Source organism: Calypte anna, chromosome 3 (assembly GCF_003957555.1).
Source record: "Calypte anna isolate BGI_N300 chromosome 3, bCalAnn1_v1.p, whole genome shotgun sequence".
NCBI classification, from domain to species: Eukaryota; Metazoa; Chordata; class Aves; order Apodiformes; family Trochilidae; genus Calypte; species Calypte anna.
In genome coordinates, this window is record NC_044246.1 from 57,039,038 (window position 1) to 57,061,582 (window position 22,545).

General features: G+C 35.1%; 1 protein-coding gene across 6 annotated transcripts in view; it reads left to right on the forward strand.

The window, feature by feature from the left end:
• The window catches only part of REPS1 (RALBP1 associated Eps domain containing 1), a 64,903-nt gene that overhangs the window by 23,503 nt on the left and 18,855 nt on the right, over positions 1-22,545 (forward strand). For 3 of the 6 annotated variants that reach the window (XM_030446818.1, XM_030446824.1, XM_030446821.1), the window contains exons 4-10: positions 4,775-4,928; positions 10,988-11,115; positions 11,596-11,758; positions 12,063-12,126; positions 12,951-13,105; positions 18,055-18,176; positions 22,431-22,511. In XM_030446818.1, the coding sequence (XP_030302678.1) occupies positions 4,775-4,928; positions 10,988-11,115; positions 11,596-11,758; positions 12,063-12,126; positions 12,951-13,105; positions 18,055-18,176; positions 22,431-22,511 (867 nt within the window). The remainder of the gene's footprint in view (positions 1-4,774; positions 4,929-10,987; positions 11,116-11,595; positions 11,759-12,062; positions 12,127-12,950; positions 13,106-18,054; positions 18,177-22,430; positions 22,512-22,545) is intronic. The other 3 variants (XM_030446820.1, XM_030446822.1, XM_030446823.1) reach the window with 3 other exon arrangements.

The following is a 22,545-nucleotide window of genomic DNA, read 5'->3' on the forward strand; positions in this document are numbered from 1 at the left end:
CTTTTGCTTGATACATCTCACCTCATATACCTTAGCAGCTGTCTGATACTTCCTTACATTTGTTGCCAGAATTCATCAGCATGCTATTTAATGTGCATAAACAGCTAAAGTATCGAATTAGGGCATACCCCAAATCAGTCATTCGGGAGTATTATTAAAAACTTCCCTTCAATCCTATAGTTCCCATTCTGATGCAGTCCAGCTTTGCTCCTTTTGTAGCCAGTTCTCTTGCACCTTAGATTCTTGTATTAATGTCCACATTGTTGGGATTATCTTGCACTGCACCCCACTGAAGTATGCTGAGGTTCAGGTTAAATGTAGTGCTGCTTCTTTGTTTAGAAAATCACAGAAATACTATCAACCAAATTAGGTGAAATTTGCTATGCTGTGATTAATTCCTTTTCCATTTGTGTTTTTAATTACAATTTTCATCAAAACATAGTCTTAAAACCTTTCAGACTGTTGAGGTCAGGCTAACAAACTTGTAGTTGACTGAACCACACCTCCCCTCTCTGAAAATTTTTAGTGCTGCATGTGGAGAAGGTCACATTGAAAACTGGACTGTTTTGTTCCTCAGTATGAATGCTGGTTGATTACAAAAACATGGGTTCTGCAGTGCGATTACCATCTCTAGCATAATCTTCATGATGGATCTGTTCCCTGACTCTTATGCAGGCTGTGTGGTATCAGGACCTGGATCACAACACCCTTAGAACTACCCTTCGGATACCATGTCTGGCTTCATTGTCTCTGGAATTCTCCTTAGGAGGCTTTCTTCTGGCCTGAGGTGTGAGATCCAGGAAAAGGTTTATAATCTCATTTGACTCATGAATGCTTGCAATGCCCTTTTGAGGTCAAGATCCCTTCAGAGTTGATTTAGGACAGTATTGTTTTGCCTCATGCCAGTTTGACTTAGCTTCATTAAGGTTTTTCTTTTAGGGCCATATATTTTACCAACTTTTTAAATTAATATGCTATTTTTCAAGTCCAAGTTCAAGTTCTGACTCCTTCATAGTGACTTGGTTTCATAATTCCAGTTGGACAAAAATCAGGCTTTTTTACAACTACTGTTTTTTCCAATTAAGATGGATTATTTAATTTTTTTCCTGCTAGCTATAACCTTATTTTTTAATTAGTTTTTGAGAAGAATGTACTCAGCAGTTTGGTTTGATTTAACATAAACACGTTAAATAGTTCTTAACTATTTATGTCAACATGCTGGCATTTAAGTCCACTTTCTGAAATAATTTAAAGAGGATAAATAAATGCCTTAAGATGGTAAAAAACAGGATGTTGTAATTGCGGTGATCTTTATTGAGACTTGTTTAGAGAGAAACTAAAAGCTAGTATTAAAAATGTTTTAATATAATTGCATTGAAAGTGCTAAAGCTTTTTATCAAAATAAGATTTTAATAGTAGCTAATGTAATAAATGCTACTCCAGCTGCAGTATGTAGATGGTGAGTAAAATTATCAAGTTCCCAAGGAGATTCAGGGGGTAACTTCTGTTAAAATTGGTGACATTCAAGATAGACGAGTTATCAGTAGCCCAAATTAGGCAAACTCGTGTTGCATGTTAGGATTTTGAAGAGCAATTAAATTAGGTTCTGTACTATACTACTCTCAGAAAACTCTAGTCCTAGATACCAAGTTTTCAGAATTAGTTTGTTCTGTTAATAAAACAGACAGATGAAAGTGAACAATACTGCTTCCTCAGCTGCAAAACACACTTTCAGAATGTTCAGTTCTGAGTGAATGCTGTGGCTGAGGAACAGAGTTGTCTCTAAAAGTGGAGCATAGAGCAAAATGAATGTGGAAAGTTTCGACTGCAAAACCTGTTTTCTAGGCATGATTATATGAAAATGACAATGTCTGACCCACTGCAAAGGCAGATACGTAGTTGCTGTTAACCTGTATATAAGGGGTGGATGAACCTGTATGTAATTACAGTTACGGCAAAACCCGACACATTGTGTTTTCCTGTGACTGCTTTTAAATCTGAGTCAATGTTTCTACAGTCCTGCCTCCTCCACCGTCTTTTCTGGCTTGCATTTACCTTCTTAATACTTGCATCAAGCCATCAGTGATTTGGCTAAGCCATTTGTAAAATACATATACACACAGACACATTTATATGTGTGTATATATAAATATATATATACACACACACACATATACATACATACTTAAAATAATTAAGGAGTTTAGCTTTGCTAAGCTTCTAGTAAGCAGGACTGATGAATGCCAGGAGTGGTTTATGAGAATGACTGGGATTGCAAAGGAGAAAGATGGTGCTACAGTTATGCCATCTAAATTTGGCTTAAACTGCTTTGTTGTCTTGTAATGACAGTAAAGCTGGAGATGTGGCTTGTCCCTCTTCCAGAAGCTTTTTGGTACTGAAGTTAATGACACACTTTTGCTGTTCAATAATTATGAAGTCTGTAAGCTGGATCTCCAGATCAATTCTGAGAAATCTGTAAATTTCAAAATTCTGATACTGTGTTGACTGGAATATTGAGAACAAAGTTAACTATTATGCTTGTACTTCTGATGCTCCTGATTACCATTGTTACATGCTTTACAGAATCACATGAACCACGTGTAAAGTGAACATTTAGAAGATTTAAAGTTGAGGATCCTGTTTACAATTTTTTCCTATGCCTTGAGCATGAGACCAAATGTTAAATGGAGGCTTACTGAATAGTGGCAGCTTCATAAGGGCAAGGCTGCTTCATGAGAACTATGTGTCAAGAGTTTTACTGTTCACATGCAGTTACTGGAAGTAGTGAATGGTTTCCTTTAATTAGACTACCATATGAATTTCTACCTCAGTCCTTCATCTGTCTTTCTGAACCACCCGACTTATATCAGAGCAAGAATGCTGGAGTAAATGAATAGTGTATGTGACCAAACATAGCTTTCCCTAAGTTTACTCATGGTATTTTGTCTAAAATATCAAATGTCTTCAAATCTTGTTTGATTGAAGATGGCTTGTGTAAAAGCTGGTGGAAGAAGAAGCTTTTAATTGCTTTCACTGATGCATCATCATGGTTCTCCTAGGGCCTGTTGCACTATGCTAAGCAGATTAGCCATTTAACCTTGGTTCTAGCTTCCAGCATACAAGTGGCTCTCCAGATGCCCTCACTCCTTTCTTTCTTGCCCCCCAGTACCACTGAGGGTTACAATGGACTGACATATTGAATAAATTCCTTATCAAATGTGATACTAAGAGAAGAAATCTTCAGACATATGCCATGAGGGCATGGAGCAGCAACAGAAAAATATTTAAATGGTGGAGGTACAAGGGAAAAACAGTGAATTTGCCTATGCAGTCAGCTGATCCCTGAATAAAAGTTGAAATGAATTAGTACTGCTCCCAGCTATTTTATAATGCTCTGCCAGTGCTTGTGGGCATCATTTAAATGCTTTGCACAGAAAGTTCAAAGTCTTGTGGCCTTGAACTTATTTAAAGAAAATCTGACTCAGAACTTTCAGAAAATACCTCAGTTGCAGGAACAACTAGGCTGACTTTGTATCCCAGGAAATAAAAAAATCAGAGGGGGGAAAAATTTGAAAGTTTACATTAGCATATTAGAAAGAAACCAATCATCAGGGCCCTAAAATTTTTTGTTCAGGTGCAAATGTAGTTTTAGTATGTACTTTTTAATGGCGCTTTCTCATTGACTTCCAGATTTGTGCAGATGTTATATTGATTAAAAAGCTTAATGACCTTTGAACACTCGGCAAAGCAAACCGGTTCAGTCTTAGAATCATGTGAAAGCCTGCAGTCTATCTGGCTGTTAGTACTTGATGTATGTTAACAGTTGTTAACATAAGAGTACAAAAATTTTCTTCTGCTGAAACAGATTTTATAATTGTTAGGTTTGTTTTTACTTTTCAGGAAGCTCAGAGTTCAAGTTTTGGTTTATTGTCATACTTGTTTTCACTAACACAGTTTAGTTCAAATTGGAAGATCCGCCAAACAAATTAAAAAAGATCTAGATATAGGGAGGAAAGTACTTTCTACTATATAAATACTTCATCCAACAGAAAATAATTTTCCTTTGTATTTTATTTGAAATGGAATAATGTGGTAATATGGATATCTCATGAGAATTGATTCTAGTTAGAATTGAGTGTGTGGTTCTCTGCCTACCTGTTCTGGGAGAATATAATATAATACGGGGTTAGAGAGTATCTTGAGCCTTAACATCATGGCAAAACTACCTTGTAATTTATATAGCAAAGAAGTATATCCTAAGTGGTAACATTCTTTGAAAAAAAATTAAATCTATGTTTTTGCATATTAAAAATATCCTTTTTAAATCTTCTATCTATTTTTGTCTTTTCTGTCTTTTGTTTGTTTTTTAAATGAGAGTAACTGATTGTGAATCACTTGATGAAAATTAGGTATGATAATATGTAAGTAATCTTCTTTTGAGACCTGGGTTCAAATGTAACTATCACAAGTGAAAGTGAGCCTTATAATCTAGTTTCCTTTGTAGTCAAGTCATTTAACTAGGCATTGTTGTTGTCTTAAGAATGCCAAGTTAAAAATGTATTAGATTATGTTGTTTGAAGTAAATGTGTCCAGTTCCAGTCATACTGTACCTGACTTCTCCTGTTCCCTCACTTTAATAAATACTAAAATTTTCGCTCTCTAAAATTAGACTTTAACTGCAGTGATGGTTGTTCCTAGAAATAATGGTTTTAGATAGGCTTTTATGTCTTTAGTTATTTAGTAAAAAACTTAAAAGGTTCCTTTGTTTTATTAGGAGTCCACATCTCCAGTTGTTTCACCACAGCAATCCCCACCAACCTCTCCACATACATGGAGGAAGCACAACCGCCATCCCAGCGGAGGAAATAATGAACGACCTCTTGCTGGACCTGGGCCTTTTTGGGCTCCATTTAGTGAAGCACAACCAGGTATAAATGTCTTCTGTTATGCTTCAGCTGTAACCAAAAGTTGTGGAATTATTAAATAAGTATATTAAATGAGGTGAGAGTAGTTTCTTTGTATTTTTGTATACTGGAAACTCTTGCAGATTCAGATTTTCACACGTATGGCAGTGCTGTGGACTCTGTGGTCTTGCATATGGCAGATCCATTTATGAGTGTGGTATGGGAAATGCTTAGAGTTTGGAGGGAGGGAAAAAGAATATGAAAGTTTGCCACTGGAAGTTTTCTAATACAAAACTGAAATGCTACTGAAACTGCAGGAACTGTCAGTGTATCCAAACACGTGTGGATCTTGAGGGAAAGCATCAGATAATGCATTGTTTGTTTAAATTACATTTCTGGTAGATTAGATGAATTGTTAGAATAACTAATTCTCTTAACATTTTTTTTTTCTTTAAAGTTTATGTAAACGTAACTGAAGCTGCTGTATCTCTAGTCTGTCAAGCTAGAACTGCTTGTTTCAGTAAAGGTTTTAATCCTTTATTGCTCTTTATTTAACATGAAGACCCTCCCTGTTGTTGTATGTGTGCTCAGATTAAAAAGCTTTCTCTTTAATACATTGAATTTCAAAAGTTTCTGTTTTATTTCTGAAATATTTGCTGTATTTGGGGACAGTGAAGCAATTCTAATTCAGATTGGGTTTTTTTAATGATACTGCTAAATAGTATGCTGTACTTTATAGACTGTAGTTTCAGATTAAAACATGGTTGGTTGGTTTCATTTGTGTTATTCCAAAATTAATATATTACTTCTCAATTTGTCATTCTGTAGTTAAAAACATGGAGGACCAGGAATTCTGTTATTAGGATTGGTTGGATAAGGAAATAAAACTTATTTAGAAGTGAAATTAATTGTATTCAGAGATTTATGCCAGTGTCCTGAATGTTACTTGCTACGAAGTGCCAGTCTGCTTCTTGTATAAATAATTGCTTCTAAAGGTTCAGTTTAGGTACTGGGATTTTTCAGCAGTTGTTCTTGATTTCTTTCTTGCGCAGTTTAGTTGATTTGCTTTTCTGGAGTCCTGGTTTTAGAGTACCCAGGGTATCTTCCAAGCTGAAATATAAGTTTGACTGGTAGCCAGTTTCTAACTTGTGAAGTTTTTCTAACTTAGGAAATCAAGAGTTCCAGGAAAACATGCAAATTATTCCTTATGTTGAAGAGTTTAATATTGTCCTTTTAAAAATAAAGTGTTTAATATCACCTTAATATGTCAGTTTTGCAATGTTTGATGGATAAATGATGTTTAATGGATAAATTTTCAGTAATATGAAAATATATCTGAACTAGCTCAACACTTGTCAATTTTATATTTCATACTGAAACACATCTATAGTGTATTAGTTGATTAGTTTAACAAAAATTGTCATCCTGATTCATTCTGGGCGATTCTTCTGCCTTTGAATTTCGGCTGTTGTAGACAGTTATTCAATCTTTTCCCTCCTCTTGAGCCTTCATTTTAAGGGGACAGTGTTTTGTAGAAAAATTATCTGACATTTAGGTAGACCCAGATAGACTGTTGGTTACTTTTCTTAAAATCAGTACTGCAAGCTCATCTTGATTCCCATGCAAGATGTTCTTGAGAAATCTGTTAATTTGCAAGTGTGTGACGTTATTTCTGTAACATTTAAAGCAGGGCTATGCCATTTCACTTGTGATCCAAGAAAAGTAAGAACCCAGGTCTCTCTGCTTGTGTGAAACACTTCTTGAATGTTAAGGGGATTGTCAGCTGAACACATGGAACAAGAAGTGTAAAAATGTTTCTGATAGATCTAATAGTAAACAGCATGCTGCTTTAAACCAGAAGGACAAAAATAAGACCATAAATTTTTTGTTTGGAGAAAGATGTGCTTAAACAGGAAAGGAAAGACTCTCTGGTGCATAGGAAAGACTCTCTGGTGCATCATTGTACTCCCACAATGAACAAAATTAAATGGTTCTTTCTGTATTGATGTGGACTGTACAATAATTATTAGATAATTTTTTTTAAATCCTGCACCTTTTTATGTATCAGAAGCCTAGAGCATAAAACTTATAGCTGTAGTAATCAATTTCTTGAGGAAAAAAGCTTGTTTTCATCTCCACAGAACAAAAGAATTTGTATGTTTGTTGTTTTGTTTTGTTTTGTTGCATTGAGTTGTCCAGTAATTCAGTGAGGGTAGTGTTAGTGATGCTTTATAAACAGTTGGGCTCTGAGGCACTGTTGTGACTACCTCAGTGTGCTTACACATAAGTGACCTGAAATAGGAAGTCAGTGTTTGTTGCCATTTCTTCAAGGCTTTTTGTAAAGAGTGCCCCAGAAAGGTGTGTGCATTTTATTTTATTATCCAGAATTAAAAGCTCAGTTACAGATGTTGATCACCTCTCTAGAATGCAGTTGTTAGTTTAGGTCTCATCCTTAAATGTTCTGAATCAATTCTATTGGAAGCTTAGTCTCTCAAGTCTTCCAGGTGTCTTGATTTAACAGTAGAAGATAAAGCTGTTCAGAAATCATGTTGTTAGGTCTCAGTTCTGGATTGCATCTCTGATCTTCTTAACATTTTTTCTAGGTAAGTCTTCATAGAATAATATGGTGGATGACTGAACTGTTTGTAATAAGTAGAGTTGTATATGACATGAGAGCCTCCTGTTCCTATAGTTACAAGAAGAAAAAACCCATTTCATACTTCTACCTTTTCAGCTCATTTTGTACTACAGGTTCAGTTACCATAAGTATTCTGATACAAACTTGAGAGAAAGAACATCTTCCCCACTTCAAATGATATGGTTGAGTGGCATATCAGAATAGGGGCTTTATTTTACCTTGTAGTCTTCTTGAACTGGAAGCGAAGCAGAGCATTTATGTTGGTAGCATCCAGTGATGAGTTCAAATTAGTCAAAAAATCTGAGGGTCTCTGTTAAATCACGGGACCTCTGTTAGCTTTTCTTGGTATTGCAACAGAATTCTTTTTTCATGTCTGAATACGTCCTAGAGCTTGCAGGCCTAAGTCATATGTCTGTCTTTTCATTGTTGAGGGATTTTGCTACAGTTCATGAAATAAAAAAACAGAAAACTGCATGAACAGAAGTCAAGTATGTCTACTATGCTAACAGTCCTAAGATATATACTGTGTTTGAAGGGGACAAAATTGTCCTTTGTTCTCCTAGTTACCACTTCAGTAACTGTTTGTATTGCCCTAGTTACAAATTAAGAATTTTTTCTTACCTGGATGTGATTACTGAGGGAGGGAAGACCTCTGCAGCATTTCCTTATTACCAAAATTACACTCACCTTCTGGTTTTGTTTCATAAAAAATTGGTGGTAAGGAGAGCTCTTGCTAATTTACAAAGTTAGTTGAAAATTTAGTTCTATGTAAGTAAACCCCCACTTGTATAGTTACTTAAAAGTACAAGACAGTAAATGTTATCTAAGTAGACCATTTTTTACACTTAAAAGCTTAAAGTGGTGGTGTAACCGTAGGCCAAGAGTAAATGAGAAATTTTCACAAGTTATAATGTGTTGGTAAGATGTTCAAGCTAGAGGAGAGCCACAGAGCAGCCACAGGAATTCAAGTTAGTTCTTCATACTAAACACAGTGTATTAGACTTTCCAGCTCTTCAAATCTGATTACTGGTCTTAGGCCTCCTCTCTATTCAGAATGCTGTTTATGGTGTTCTCATTGGTGAAAATGTACACCACTGAAGGTTGTTTCTTCACTGGGTCATGAATCATAAAAATAAAAAGGGTACTGATTGTTCTGAGTCTTCTCTATGAACTAATTTTCTTCCACTTTCCCTTTTACCTCAGTGCTCCCAGTCTGGCTTTGTATTTGGAGAAGGAAATGAGGTGTGATTCACCTCATCCTAATTCACATGTCATATAGATGTATTTGTAATGATTAAGAATTGAATTACTGGTTGGTGAAAGTCCACAATTAAATGTGCAGATCCAGGTGTCCACAGTTGCTAGTAATTTTCCTCCAGTGCTCTCCTGCCTTAACCATCCTGGGTCTTAAAAAGGTGCATCATAGAAAGAATGGCAGGAAGAGTAAAATAAGAGTATTCTTGTTGGGATGGTTTGAACAGGGGAGAAAGCAAACAGTTCTTTTGGTGCTTGGGAGGTACGACAGTCTGGTGCTACTGGCATCTCCATCATTGTCAAAGTATTGCTTTGGAAGAAGCTCTGTGTAAAGTGGGATACAAATTGAACTGCACTGAGGCTGTTGAGAGATGTAAAGGTAGTATAAATATATGTAAAGATAGTGGTATAAATGTCAGTGTCTGAGGGGCAGGGAAGGAGAGATTCATTTTATCAAAAGTAACATTAGAGTGTGGCATATCCAAAAGATAGACAGGAAGGACTTGTCTGAAGTCTCCTCTTGCCCTGTGCTGAGAGAGACCAGGTGGAGAGAGACTCACAGCTTTTCTCTTTCAAGTGTTTTACAGTTAGAGCAGCTACTGAAGAATGCCACAAAGGCAAAAATTATTGTCAAACTCGTTGCCTATGTTCTCAGCAATTTTGGATAAAGTCACGAGAAGCTCTGGGCCACAGTGGGACCTTCCACAAGTGGAAGACAAATTTGGGAGCAAAAGGAATACTTAATAATACCTTCTTAGCCTAGTAAAGCTAATTTCAAAAAAAACAACAAATAACAAATCCAACCAACCAACAGACAACAAGTCCCCTAAACCCCCTTGTGGTATTCTCATATTATGATGAATTTCAGAAATAATGTAGCGTTCATTTTCCTGTATTTGTCTTATTTCTTCCTTCAAAAATCTTACTCCCTTTGGAAGTCTCCATTTTTACTAATTGAAGATTAAATCTGTAGTGAGCAATTATGGCTATTGTATGTAGGAGAAGAGCACAGATAAAGTTCTAAGCATTTCTCTTATTACTTTATCCTAGGAAAAAGGTAACTTTTAATTAAAGAGTACTTAAGAGGCAGAAATTCCTATGACTTGAACGTATTTCAAAAGAAAACAGTTATGCAAGAAGAGTAGATAAAAGTAATCAGTTTCACAACTGCTGTTTAGATTTTAGTTGAGCATTTCTTTTAAAATACAAGGAGTAGAATGGATTCCTGTGACTCTTCTGGACTAGTTCTAGATGGTTTGTTTTCCCCGTGATCAGAGTTCCTGAAATTTTTATTTCATCTGCAATTTAAGATGATTTTGAGGGTTTTGTACATAGAGCAGTGGGTGGCTAAATCTTTCTACAGTTGCTTAAGACATTTGAACATCAGCAGTTCTTCAGAAGTAGATTATGACAAGGCAGTGAGTGAATCTCATTTAAAGTGTTCCCAATAGTTAATACACAGCAGCTGCCAGCACTCCATATGGATGCTTTTTATTCTTTTTTTAAGCAACTGAATTAAGTTAGCCTAGAAATTATTTAGGAAAAAAACCAAACATGTGCCCAAAGCACTGATTCTTAAAAGGCATTTCCAAGACTTTGTTCTTTGAATGGCAAACTAAGACCTAAAGAACAAAAAACATAAATAATGATAATAATGTTGCATGGTTTTAGGCCACATTTAGGTAGCTGTTTGCCCATGCAACTGTTGCTCATTTCAATTAAGTGAAAATATGGATTATTCATTAACTCATTCAAAACCCATTGCATGGGTAAAATCCAGTTTATATTTTACCACATGTTGCAATAATCTTGTTACTCACTTTTGTCTGTTTAATAGAGATATAAGCTGTATGTCATGTGTGAAATACATAATATATATTATATAATGTGTATATATTGTATATAATATAAATACATATATATATAATGTGAAAATCTACAGGAGTGAGTTGTCAGGGGTGAACTTCATCACCATGGTGCAGTTTGGGTTTAATTTTCTTCACTGTTCCGCAAGTGTGTATCTCCCTAAGAGGAGCATGTGTTTCATGAGGGATTTTTTTTTTGTTGGTTGGGTTTTTTGTTGTTTTTAATATTTTTTTGTTTATTTTGTTTTAACTCCTTTCCATATCCATAGTTCTCCAGAAGTTTTAAAGGCTGTCTTTTGAAAAGGAAATGTTTCTTCTGCTTTCAGGCTCATCTACTTCTAGTGATCCCATATGGTCTGGCCATTCACCACCACCCCATCAAGAAAATTGGGTCAGTTTTGCAGATACCCCACCAACCAGTGCTCTTTTAGCCATGCATCCTGCTTCTGTCCAGGTGTGACACTTTATTGGTATTTGATTTGCTTCATTCAGATTGATGTTGCAGTCCTTTTTTTTTTTTTCCCCTTTATAATTTTCCCTGCAGATGTTTATTGTGTATCTGTGCTGTAATTTCTTCAGTGCTATTTACCTGACAGATACTTGTTTCATTGAGTTGGCTCCGTTTGGAATGATTAACTGAAAGCTACTAATTTTAAAACGTCAACAATTACTACTTTAAAACATTTGTGTTTATCTTTTTTGCGTATGTGCCATAATTTATTTTCTGCTTACATACCTGCAGTCATTCCTATCCATATGTACCAGTGTGCAACAATACCATGTTAATATCCTGCAAATGCAATCTGCTGATAGTTTTCTGCAGTTTCTAAAATACTACAAAATTTAACTGTGCTTGACTTTTTGAAGGGAAGAAGTTGAGAATTCATAAAATCATTTTAGGCAGATAATACTGAGGAAAAATATTTCATTTCAGGACCAGACAACAGTACGAACTGTAGCATCAGCTACAACAACAAATGAAATTCGTAGGCAATCAAGTAGTTATGATGACCCCTGGAAAATAACTGATGAACAAAGGCAGTATTATGTTAATCAGTTTAAAACTATTCAACCTGATCTAAATGGATTTATACCAGGTAAGTTACTCTTTAAAAATGTAATTGTGGGTGCAGCACTTCCATTACAGTGACTTTGTTGTTTACTGAGGCTTGTGAATCATTTTGAAGGAAGTTCTGCATTTTACTGATAATGTTACAGTAAAGCCCAATGTCATTCAGGAAAATACATGAAACTAATTTCCCTTTTTACTTTTAACCCTAGTAATTAGTGCCGTTTTTCCTAAAACGTTTGCTAAGTAGCTCCTCTACTTTACTGTAACCCCAAGTCTTCTAATAATTTAACTTGCTTCAAATGTTAAAAATGGTTGTTGTAATTTTCCAGGATCTGCAGCTAAAGAATTTTTCACTAAATCAAAACTACCTATTCTTGAACTTTCTCATATTTGGTAAGTGCAGTGGGTCTTTATTCGGGATAATTATTTAGAAAGATAACAGCTACCATGCAGTCATCTAATAATCTACTTACTAGAAGGTTTTAAGTGAAACTTTGCTAGTTCCCTAGTGAGTTCAGTCCTACTCATATTTGTGCCAATAATATTTTAGTGGGCTTTAATGGTTCTAGCTGGCAGTATTTGCAGGGTACATTGAGCATTTGAAGAAATTGAAACCACTTCAGAATATGAAGTAGGTGGATCAAGGGTTTAATTGTTAAAGATGTATTCAAATACAAGTATTCCATATCTATATGTATTTATTCAAGTCTAAGTTTAAATGAAGAGTACAGGTGTGAATTTTTACTAGTCCACGTAGTAGGACTTGCTGAGAAATTTAACTTTGACTTGGCACAAAGTTTGTATTTCAGTTTATTCTAGGCTGCATCATTGCATGCTGTCTTGGCAGATTTGAACTTTATTTAAGTTCAGTGATTTCTAATTCAGGTATTTTCCTACTAAAGTTATCACTTTGCCTTGGCACTATTGTTTCCTTAGGATACTATACTAAAAATCTCAGGCAAACAATACTGTGTATTGCTATCTGAAATAAGTTGAAAACCTGGAGAAATAAAAGTGAGTTTAAACTATATTTAAGTTCTAAGAAATGTTATTAATGACAGCTCCTTTTTGAAGAATAAAGCATGTGGTGCTACTATGAAGTTTTTAGTGAACTATAAACTTCATTCTTTGATCTTCCAAGTAGCACAGTGGAAGTATGTATTTTGAAAAAAAAAATTAACATTAAGAAATTTTATTTATACTGTTTTCCTTTTTAGGGAACTGTCAGATTTTGATAAAGATGGGGCACTGACATTGGATGAGTTCTGTGCTGCATTTCATCTGGTAGTTGCTAGGAAGAATGGGTATGATTTGCCAGAAAAGTTACCTGAAAGTTTAATGCCCAAGCTGATTGACTTAGAAGACTCAACTGGTAAGACATGCTTCAGCACAAGTCTCACTATGTTCAAATGATGTTACAGTTAATATTACAGTATATCAGCAGATACTTAAATGTTTGTATGAGCATAATGGCCATCTTCTTTTATTGTAAAACAAGTAAAGGAAATGGAACATTTCAAAACTGCTTTAGCAAGCAGTCTTTGTTTGGGAAGTCAGATTATATTATGAGTTCATAGATAATATGATTACCTAGAATATTAGTTCTTTTCATTAATGACTTCAAATGGTAACTCTTTATACTGTGCTGGTAAGATATCAGAGACTTAGATCTGACAGTTATTGACGAGTTCTTACACTAGATACTTTGTCTTTTACTACCTGTGCTTTAATAATTAAGCCATTTCTTGTGGGATCCTCTTGGCCCCTCAAAACCTTTCCAGAATTCAGCCACAACAGAAGTTATTTCAATGTGAATAAGTATTTTGCTATCATGAAAATATTAACAAGAAATATTTACAATTAGCTGGGTCAATACCTACCAAGTATCTAAAACCTACCCATTCTGTCTGTTTTTGTGTTAAGGTGATGGCCAAATAAAAATATTGATAGGAAATGGAGTGAAATTTGTTTGTAAAAATCACTGTGAGGTATTTTTTTAAAAAACCCGTAACTGTACCTTAACCTGATGTTACTACTGCCTTCATTGGTAGTAGATTTTAGGGCTTTTATTGTTTAATAAGAGTTGCCTGGAAACTATATAAATCTGACATAAAACCAGAAAATGTTAAGTGAATGTTAGTTTCTCTCATTTTACAGGCAACTTTCTTAACGTAAGACTGACTTATTTATATGAGGTACAAAGCAATCTTTAACTCTGAGGAAAAACTACTTTTAAGAGTAATTTAAAAATGTGTTTTTTCCCTCTGGTATTAAAGGAGGGTTATCCTGTTCTAGTGAATATTAAAAGGTTACAGTGTGGTGTAAGCTCTGCTTTAAAAAAAAAAAAAAGTTCTGGCTGATGCTTGATTGTGCTGTTATTACTAGCTACAATGAAATCTGACAATTCATGCAGATTTGCAGAGTTGTAGCCAATTAACTAAATTTATTTTAATTTTTGGGGGCTACCAGTATTGGTAATAGCTAATTCTTTCTAGCACCTAACAGGTTTATCACTGTATCTTGTATGTTGAATCAGAGACTTCAGAAGAAGTTATTAACTTGACTATAGTTTTACTTGTAGTTAAAGCAGTCAAAATCTCCAGTATACATTTACTATGAGGATCTAAATTAAAAACTAGGTCTATGTGCAAACTAATGTGCATGTTAAATTACATGGGTTCAACCTAAGGACTGTAAATCAGTCTAGAAAGAACAACTAATTTAATTTCTGTAATAGTTTTTTTTAGTTCCCATAAAAACTGTATTTCCATAAAGCTTGCTTCCAATAGCTTTCTCAGGACTAGAAATTATAAATTATGGCACCAAAGTGGTTTTTGAGTGCGCTTTTTTCATGGGATACAACATTTTCAAAGAAAGAAATTATTAGTGGATATCTTTTGATGACTTGAATTCTCAGTGTGAATAACATACTTTCAGACTGTTTAAGAAGGTGAATTACTTGAACGTCTTTTTAAACCAATGTGCATGATGGTTAACAGTTATTTTTAAGCGTTAACAATGCCCCTCTTAATCCTGTCCTTTTGTTAAAAATTTACTCTTTGAATCTCCCATGCTTCTGCACTGCACTTGAAACCTGCTGGCTCTTCCCACTTGAACTTTTGAACCAGCTGCCAGCAGAAAGTAAAGTAACAGAGGCTCCCTGTACCCTGTGTCTTGGTGTCCACTCTGTCAACTTCTCCCTCGTCAGCCCCTGTGAATCTGTGATGTGATGAACTGCAGGTGTCACAGACCCATTAATGTTTTGTCCTCTTTTGCTTCTCGTGTCATGATACATATTTATCTCACGTGGCATAAATGCATTATATAGTACAGTATCTATATACTTGGTAATTCTTCTGGTGGAGCACTACACTGCTACATAATTTAAATGCAAAAGCATGTTAAACGAGATGCTAATACTTTTCTGCTGACAAAGGAGAAAAATAAGAGGTTTTAAGTTTGTAGAATAATGTGATAATTCTGCAATACATTTGAATGGTTTTAGTATTTTGAATTGGATTATATACTTAAAATAATTCTTTTAATTGTAGCGGATCCACTTAAAGTTTAATATTGTGCTTTAGTACTTTAAATAGATAAATAGATAATGTCAGCTCTTCAGAATGAGCAAGATCTGTCTAAGAATAGTCTATAGAAGAAAACTGCTGGGAATTAATATGGAAGCATGAAGCCAAGCAGTTGTACAAATACTTCTGTAAATGCTTATGTATTTATTTTATGAACTGAATACTTTTTATAAGATCTGTATCTGTCTTGGCAGAATTTATGATCTGTAGATGAAATGACTACTGGTATTGCTTTCTATTATGTAAATAAATGTCAGTACTTTCAACTCAATTTTATCTCTGGTATTGAAAGCAACCAACACTTCACAAAACTCAAAAGCAAGTTGTTGCTTTTCTGCAAATTATTTTTCTTGTTTGAGTTGCTGCAACAATTCCATTTCTTTGTGAGAAGAAGAATCTGCCATACTTCGTCTTACACAACTAAATTACTTTAACCTCTGAAGTTTTCCATAGGTGTTACAAATGTTTCATGCAGGTATTTGCAAAATTCCTTGAGTTATAGGTAGTTGTGTAGTCTATCCACAGCGGTTTTCAGTCTTTTTTTTTTGTTGTTTTTGACCTTTTGTTTAGTACTAGTAATTAGTTCAGTTCTATCTAGTGCACCACCATAGAAATGAGGATTGGAGTGTTTTTGTAATTCATTAGAAAAATTTTATTCATATTACACTTGAGAACAATTAATATGCAATATGGATTCCAAAACCATTACCACTGGTGTATTTGAAATTAGTAGATTATTTTGTGTACAGTGACCACAGCAAGTCATCTTGACTACTTGGTGCCATCATTGTCCTAGAAACATAAGATTTAGCCTAGCTAAAGATTTAGATAAGATTTAGTCTAGCTACTTACCATTTAGCCCATTTTTTTATTGCCAATTGCTTTTTTTGCTTGAAGCAGGTATTAGATGCAATTTCTCTCTTGAATAATTTGTAAAGCCATTTTCCCTGAAGGACTGTACTACAAATACTAGGTATTGGGCATAATTTTGGGAACACAGTCTCAACCCAATACCTGGCTGTTTGCTTAATTTTGATGAGTTACTGGTTTCTCTGTGGCTTTTTTCATGCCAGTAGCGCCTCAGCCTCCCCTAGAATCAAGATGTGATTGTTAATTTCTTTCTGGATTTAAGTGGTTTGGCTGTTATTTTTAGGTTGTGCCTCTTGCTGTCTCCAGCAGCACTTTGGAGATGATAATGGGTTGTTGATGGTCACCATTGAGAATTTCAGTATTGCCAATTTGAACTTCTCATTGGTGCCAGTTTGACATCACATGTGTCATGTCTGCCTCATATCCTTCATTCCTGCAAGGCACACAGCTCAATTTGACAATGGATTTGTTACAAGTTTCTTCTCTAGAAAGAGAGCAGAGAGAATACTGAGCTGTGGTAGCAGAAGCAGGCTGCGGAGTTCATCTCTTCAGGAGCCTGAAGCCAATCCTTTTTCTAGATTTTAATCAATTTTTGGTTCAGTGTGTCACACATTCTTTTGGTAGCTATCTTCAATCACATGTCTATCATGCAGACCTTTTAAATGGTTATCAATTAAGTCATCTTTCCTCTTGTGCAGTATTTTTTGCATTGAGAATTTTAATTTTTTGGAGTACAAATATCTTGTTAATGTCTAGCTACTTACCAGCCACTCTTTTAACTGTTCCGCCCGTTACTTATATCACAGAATCACAGAATGGTTTGGCTTGGCAGGGACCTTCAAGATCATCCAGTTCCAACCGCCCTGCAAGGGCAGGGACACCTCCCCCTAGACCAGGTTGTTCAAGGCCCCATCCAGCCTGACCTTGAACACTTCCAAGGATGGTGCAGCCACAACTTCTTGGGCAACCTGTGCCAGTGTCTCATCACCCTCAAAGAATTTTTTTCTAACGCCTAATCTAAATCTCCCCTCTTCAAGTTTTAAACCCTTTCTCTTTGTCCCATTGAGGCATAAAACTCTGAACTTCAGGGCATTGCTTTAGCTTGTATTGTAGTATCTAGAAAGCTAGAGGACACTGTAAGCAGGATTTGACTGTGTTATGCAGAATGCTTTATCTGCTGTTCAGATTTATTTTACCTTCTTCTCTCATAGTTTGGACAGAACAAAAATAAATTCTGCAACATGAAAATTTGTACAATCCTGAAGGAGTGTTTGCAAGGGATTGTACCTGCTGAAAGTGCAGGGAAAACTAAAATAACAATGCCCAGTTGCAATGTGACAGCTGCTGGACTTGTTCAATTTGCAAAAAGTAGCGAATGGAAATATGATGGTTTTAATAATAAGCCTTAAAATGTTCTTTGTGTAGTATTTTAAGGGAATGGTTTTAATTTCTGTTTGTGCTTTCATCGATACAGTGGTTTTGCTTTAACCTTTCATGTAAGCACGTATTCCCAGTGCTGGATATGATGAAATAAATATTAGTGTGAGGTTATTTTCTCAATAGAAGAAATAGTTGTATTTATTTCTACATGTAATCAAAAACTAAAAATGCTATTTAAAATATAAAGTACCAGGAGATAAAATGGTACAGAGTAATAATACTTAAAGTCTGTTTTTTTGAAAGATCTACAAAGTAAGAATAGTGCTCAGTGAATAGTATATTAGACTAGAATTAATGTGTTTTATCTGCTGTAAAGTATTTATTTTGAAAATATTAAACCAAAGGGTACTTTGCAAGCAGCTCTTCTGAGAATAAACTGAATGTGATTGGTGATTTTGGTTTATAGTGATTCCTGTCATTTCAGAAGTTGGGGAACAGGCTGGTGAGGTAGGTTACTCCAGCTCTCCAGCAGAAGCACCTCCAAGCAAGTCTCCATCAATGCCATCACTAAACCAGACCTGGCCAGAACTGAATCAGAGCAGTGAGGTTAGCACTTTTTATTTAAGAGTTATTTCATTGCCACTCAATAACTAAATTGTGTTTGCATTCATAACTCATCATAAATGGATTGTTGATCAGAATTTGTGAAAATGTTCAGCAGGATGGTAGACACAGGAAGGCTTCACCTGTGTTAAATTATAAAAAAGAAGGTAATGTTTTCCATCCAATTTTATTGTCTTATTTTGAAATGAGCTACTGTTTAAAATGTTGTAATTAGTGGTAATTAAGCTTTATATTAATCACAAAATGTTTTCATATAATTTATTGCAAAAGTTTAATTGACTTCTTTTAGATCAGGTTTTTAGTTGCATTTCTTTGTTGCCTCTGATAGGCTTGTATAGCCAACACTTTGGCACAACCTCAGAATTAATTTCTGATTGATATGAATACTGAGACTTGTTTCTGGAGCTGATTTTACCCTGAAATATAAACTGTCTCACTAAAAATGTAAAGTAGTGATAGCTCTGGGTTTGTTTCAAAAGCAAAGACTTAAAATTCAGTCTGAAGCTAACTGCTCGCTAAATTTATTTAAATTTAAAATATTTCCTGTTATGTACCACTTTCTTATAGTTTACTGTACATAATTACTATACAAGGAGTCTTATATAGCAAAACTGTATGTTGTCAGAATTTGAAATAGAAGATGATAAACCAGGATTTTTTTCCTCAATTTTCTATTGTTTAAAAAGCCTGTAAGAGATTGATTCCTAAAGTTTTTCTTGTTGCTCTGTTATAACATTTTAGGCTTTGTGACTTGGAAGAAACAATGTTTTATTCTAACAGCTACTTCAAAGATAAATGAGTTCCTGACTGCAGCCATACTACAGAGATTATGTAGGCTTATTTTTCATTATAAGGAAAAACAAAAGGGAAAAGTATTGAAGTTATTTATGGAAAACTTCTCATTTAGTAGTCTGAGAGTCTCAAGAAGAATCCAGAACTTTTAACATCTAAGTTCAATCAGCAGCTGAGTATCTTACCTGCTTTGCTTATTGAAAGAACTTTTAGTGACTTCTTTCTTTCTTTGTAAGAGTTGTGAATAGAAGATTGGTAGTGAAAGATTTAGACAAACCAAAGGTAGAGTCAGTGCGAAACAGAAAAAAGCAAATTTTTAGGATTAAAGTTAGGAGCAGAGGAAACTTCATCATCCAGGAGGAAGTACTTTGTAAAGTGTACTGCTGCTTTTAGGGTAAATGCTAGCCTCGCAGTGAAGTCTTTACCAAATAAAAGATGTAGGAAGTTAATTAGTGATTCCTAGTTATTCTATTTGACAGTGGCTGTTAGGCGTTTGGTAGGAAGCTGTGTCTTAAGAGGGAGGTTAGCAGATACTCAGTTGTTGCTGAAAAGCTGTTGGTATCTGCAATTATATTAAAATTTGTATTTGTACATTCCCTTATATTTGTGATGAAGATTATTTAAGGTAAGCCACCTTATAACTGAAGATTTCTTCAGTGTCCAGTGCTACTCAAACCAGTTGAATAGGATAATTGCAGTAGTGGTACAAAGTTAATGTACAGAGTAATAATACTTAAAGTCTGTTTTTGTTAATGTTAATGACTGTTAATGACATTAACTGTTAAGTTAATGACTGTTCTCTATCAGCAAAAATCTTACCTTGCAAAACTGTGTCCATTCAGATAGATAATGTGGGGTTTTTTTCTGAAAATATACTAAAACTATAAGAGGCTTGGACAAGTTTGCACACTACATTTACTACCAAATACTAACTATACTAAAAGAAGAGTTGAATGTTTATTAAGTGCTAAGAAGATTTTTTTCTATCACAAAGGAATTTCTATTTTTTCAGCTGTATTGCTATGCATGCTTCTTGCTTCTTAGCATTTTCTCTTCAGCATGTGTCAAGTCAAAGTCCTCAAGGTTTTAATGACGTGATTGTTTCCTCTGAACCTCTTATAACTGTCATTGGCAAATGAGTTTCTTTAAAAAGTTACGTATCTTTGGATCATCTGCCTTTCCAGGCAGTTTCATTCCAGTTAGTTTCAGAACTGTTGGTTACTCTGTTCTTTATAGCACATTATAGTTGATTTTTAGACTAAACTTCCCGTGCTCAGTTACTGTAAGTACACAAGTGTGAACCCATGCATCAATCCCTGGCTTCAGAATAAAGGGCACTGTGACAATCCACCTGGCTCTGGGTGCTGCAAGTTTTACATTCTCATCTCTTCACTCAACACTTCTTTTCCTCCAACCTCAAGGCTGAGCACTTAGTTCTGAGAGCTTAAAAAGTTTTTGAAAAGCCTGTTAAATTCTTGTTGAAATCACCCTAGTGTCATATGGTCATGTTAGCTTTGACACAGATGTGAAGATTTGCTTTTGAATTCACAACTGTCACACCTTCCTTCAAAGGTCTTGGTGCTTTTTTTAGTAATGGTTCAGGTTGTTGTGAGTTTTCGTTTTTAATAATCAATATTTTGAAAGTATTTTTGAAAGAGTTTTGCAAGTCTGTAAGATAAGTGTCTTGTGTGAGCCTATCAGTTGTACTGTCAGTGCCCTTAAACCTTGCACAGAGTTTGAGATGCAGCTCAGTGTTGAAAACTATTTCTGTAATCAGACGGTAGGTTTGCCAGTTTCACCAGAAGCTTTTAAGCCACTGGCCAAATTAAGCTCATGAGGTTAGTAATGGACCTAAAATAAATATTAATGGATGTTTCATGAAAGCGAGCAGTCATGTAAACAGAGGAGGCCAAATCCGGGGAAAGGCTGTCAGAACTTGACCATTGGTTTCTGGCTTAATGAAAATGGGCTCACTTAACATATTTGAATCACTCCACATTACTTGCAATGCTGCTGCTTCGTGAAAGGGTGGAGTGACACAGAGATGAGTTTTAATAAAGGGTGTCAGAGCAGTTAGTAAGGGGGAACTTTAACTCCTTACTAAAAGCTTTCATTAGATTCTGTTGATGAAGCGAGCAGCATTGTGTGTTTAAAACAAAACCCCAACAGCAACAAAGCACCCACCTCCAAAAACTCCATATGATCGGTATCCCATGATCTTTGCTTAAATGCAAAGTTTGAAATGAGGAGATAAGGTTCTGGCTCTACAAGGAGCTGCACCACACATACAAGCAGTCACAAATTCATTTGGATTTTTCTGAATTTAATTTCAGCTTATTGAAAACAGTTCAGGAATTTCCATGAACGGTTAAAATAGGCTCACATACACTCCGTTCACTGAATATAGTTCAATGTAGAGGAGAACACGAGATTAGGTTGACTAGCACCATATAGTTTGTCCTATATCTTCTGGAAACATTTGCATTAATTTGCCAGTGGAGATGGGACAAAAACATTGTTTTGTTTTCACAGTTGTTCTAATGTCATTTTTGTCAGATTTTCTGAGCATTAAAAATTTTGTATTTGTATTTTTTTGTTGTAGTGTTTGAAGCTTGGTTAATATTTCCTTGTTATTTTACAAAAAATAATAATAAGTTTACCATTCCTATTGTGATTTGTAATCTGGTTTCTGGATCACAAACTAAATATACATATTTCAGTACTTGTTTGATCCAGTTGTGGCCATAGCTTGACTTAATTAAGCATGAGGACTCTTGACAACTGTCTGTTGCTACAGCATGCCTATGTCTTACAACATTGTTCAGAGATTGACTTATTTGCTTTTACCAATCCACAGTATGGGTGAATTTATTTCTTTACTTTGACAGTGATTAGACTTGTAAAAATACTGTTTTACAACATAGAATTGCTTCTCAGGGGTTGCACTGGCAAGCTGAACTGGTGTGATTGCAGTACTCTGCTCAATGCTCATTTGTCTGGGATCCTTTAAGAAAATCAGCATTTACAAAATATGTTTGAAAGCCAGCAGCTACAAAGCTGAGGAATTTTCTGTGGAACTTATTATTATGTAGACACACAACATGTGTCACTGATTTTATCTTTACATCTTTATTTGGTTGGTTTGACAATTTTTTTACTTCTATGATTTTCATTGGCAAACATGAACTCTGAAGGTAGTTGCACACCTGTATCTTCATAATGAAATGTGAATGCAAAGATTAATATTGACAGATAACTTGGTTGCATGACAGTCTCAGACTAAATTAGAAATATGAGCGTATAATTTTACTTTTAAAGTCAAGTACTGTCCAGTGCAAATGTACTGCTTTCCAGTGCAGCTTCCAAACTACTATGCTAAAGCTCCTCAGTGATCTTCACTCCCATCTTTCTTATCATGCTGACTTCTCTCCTCTGTCTGTTCAGCAGTGGGAGACATTTAGCGAACGCTCTTCAAGCTCACAAACTCTGACCCAATTTGATTCTAACATTGCACCAGCTGATCCTGTAAGTCAATCACTTAGCTTGCTTGTTTGAAATT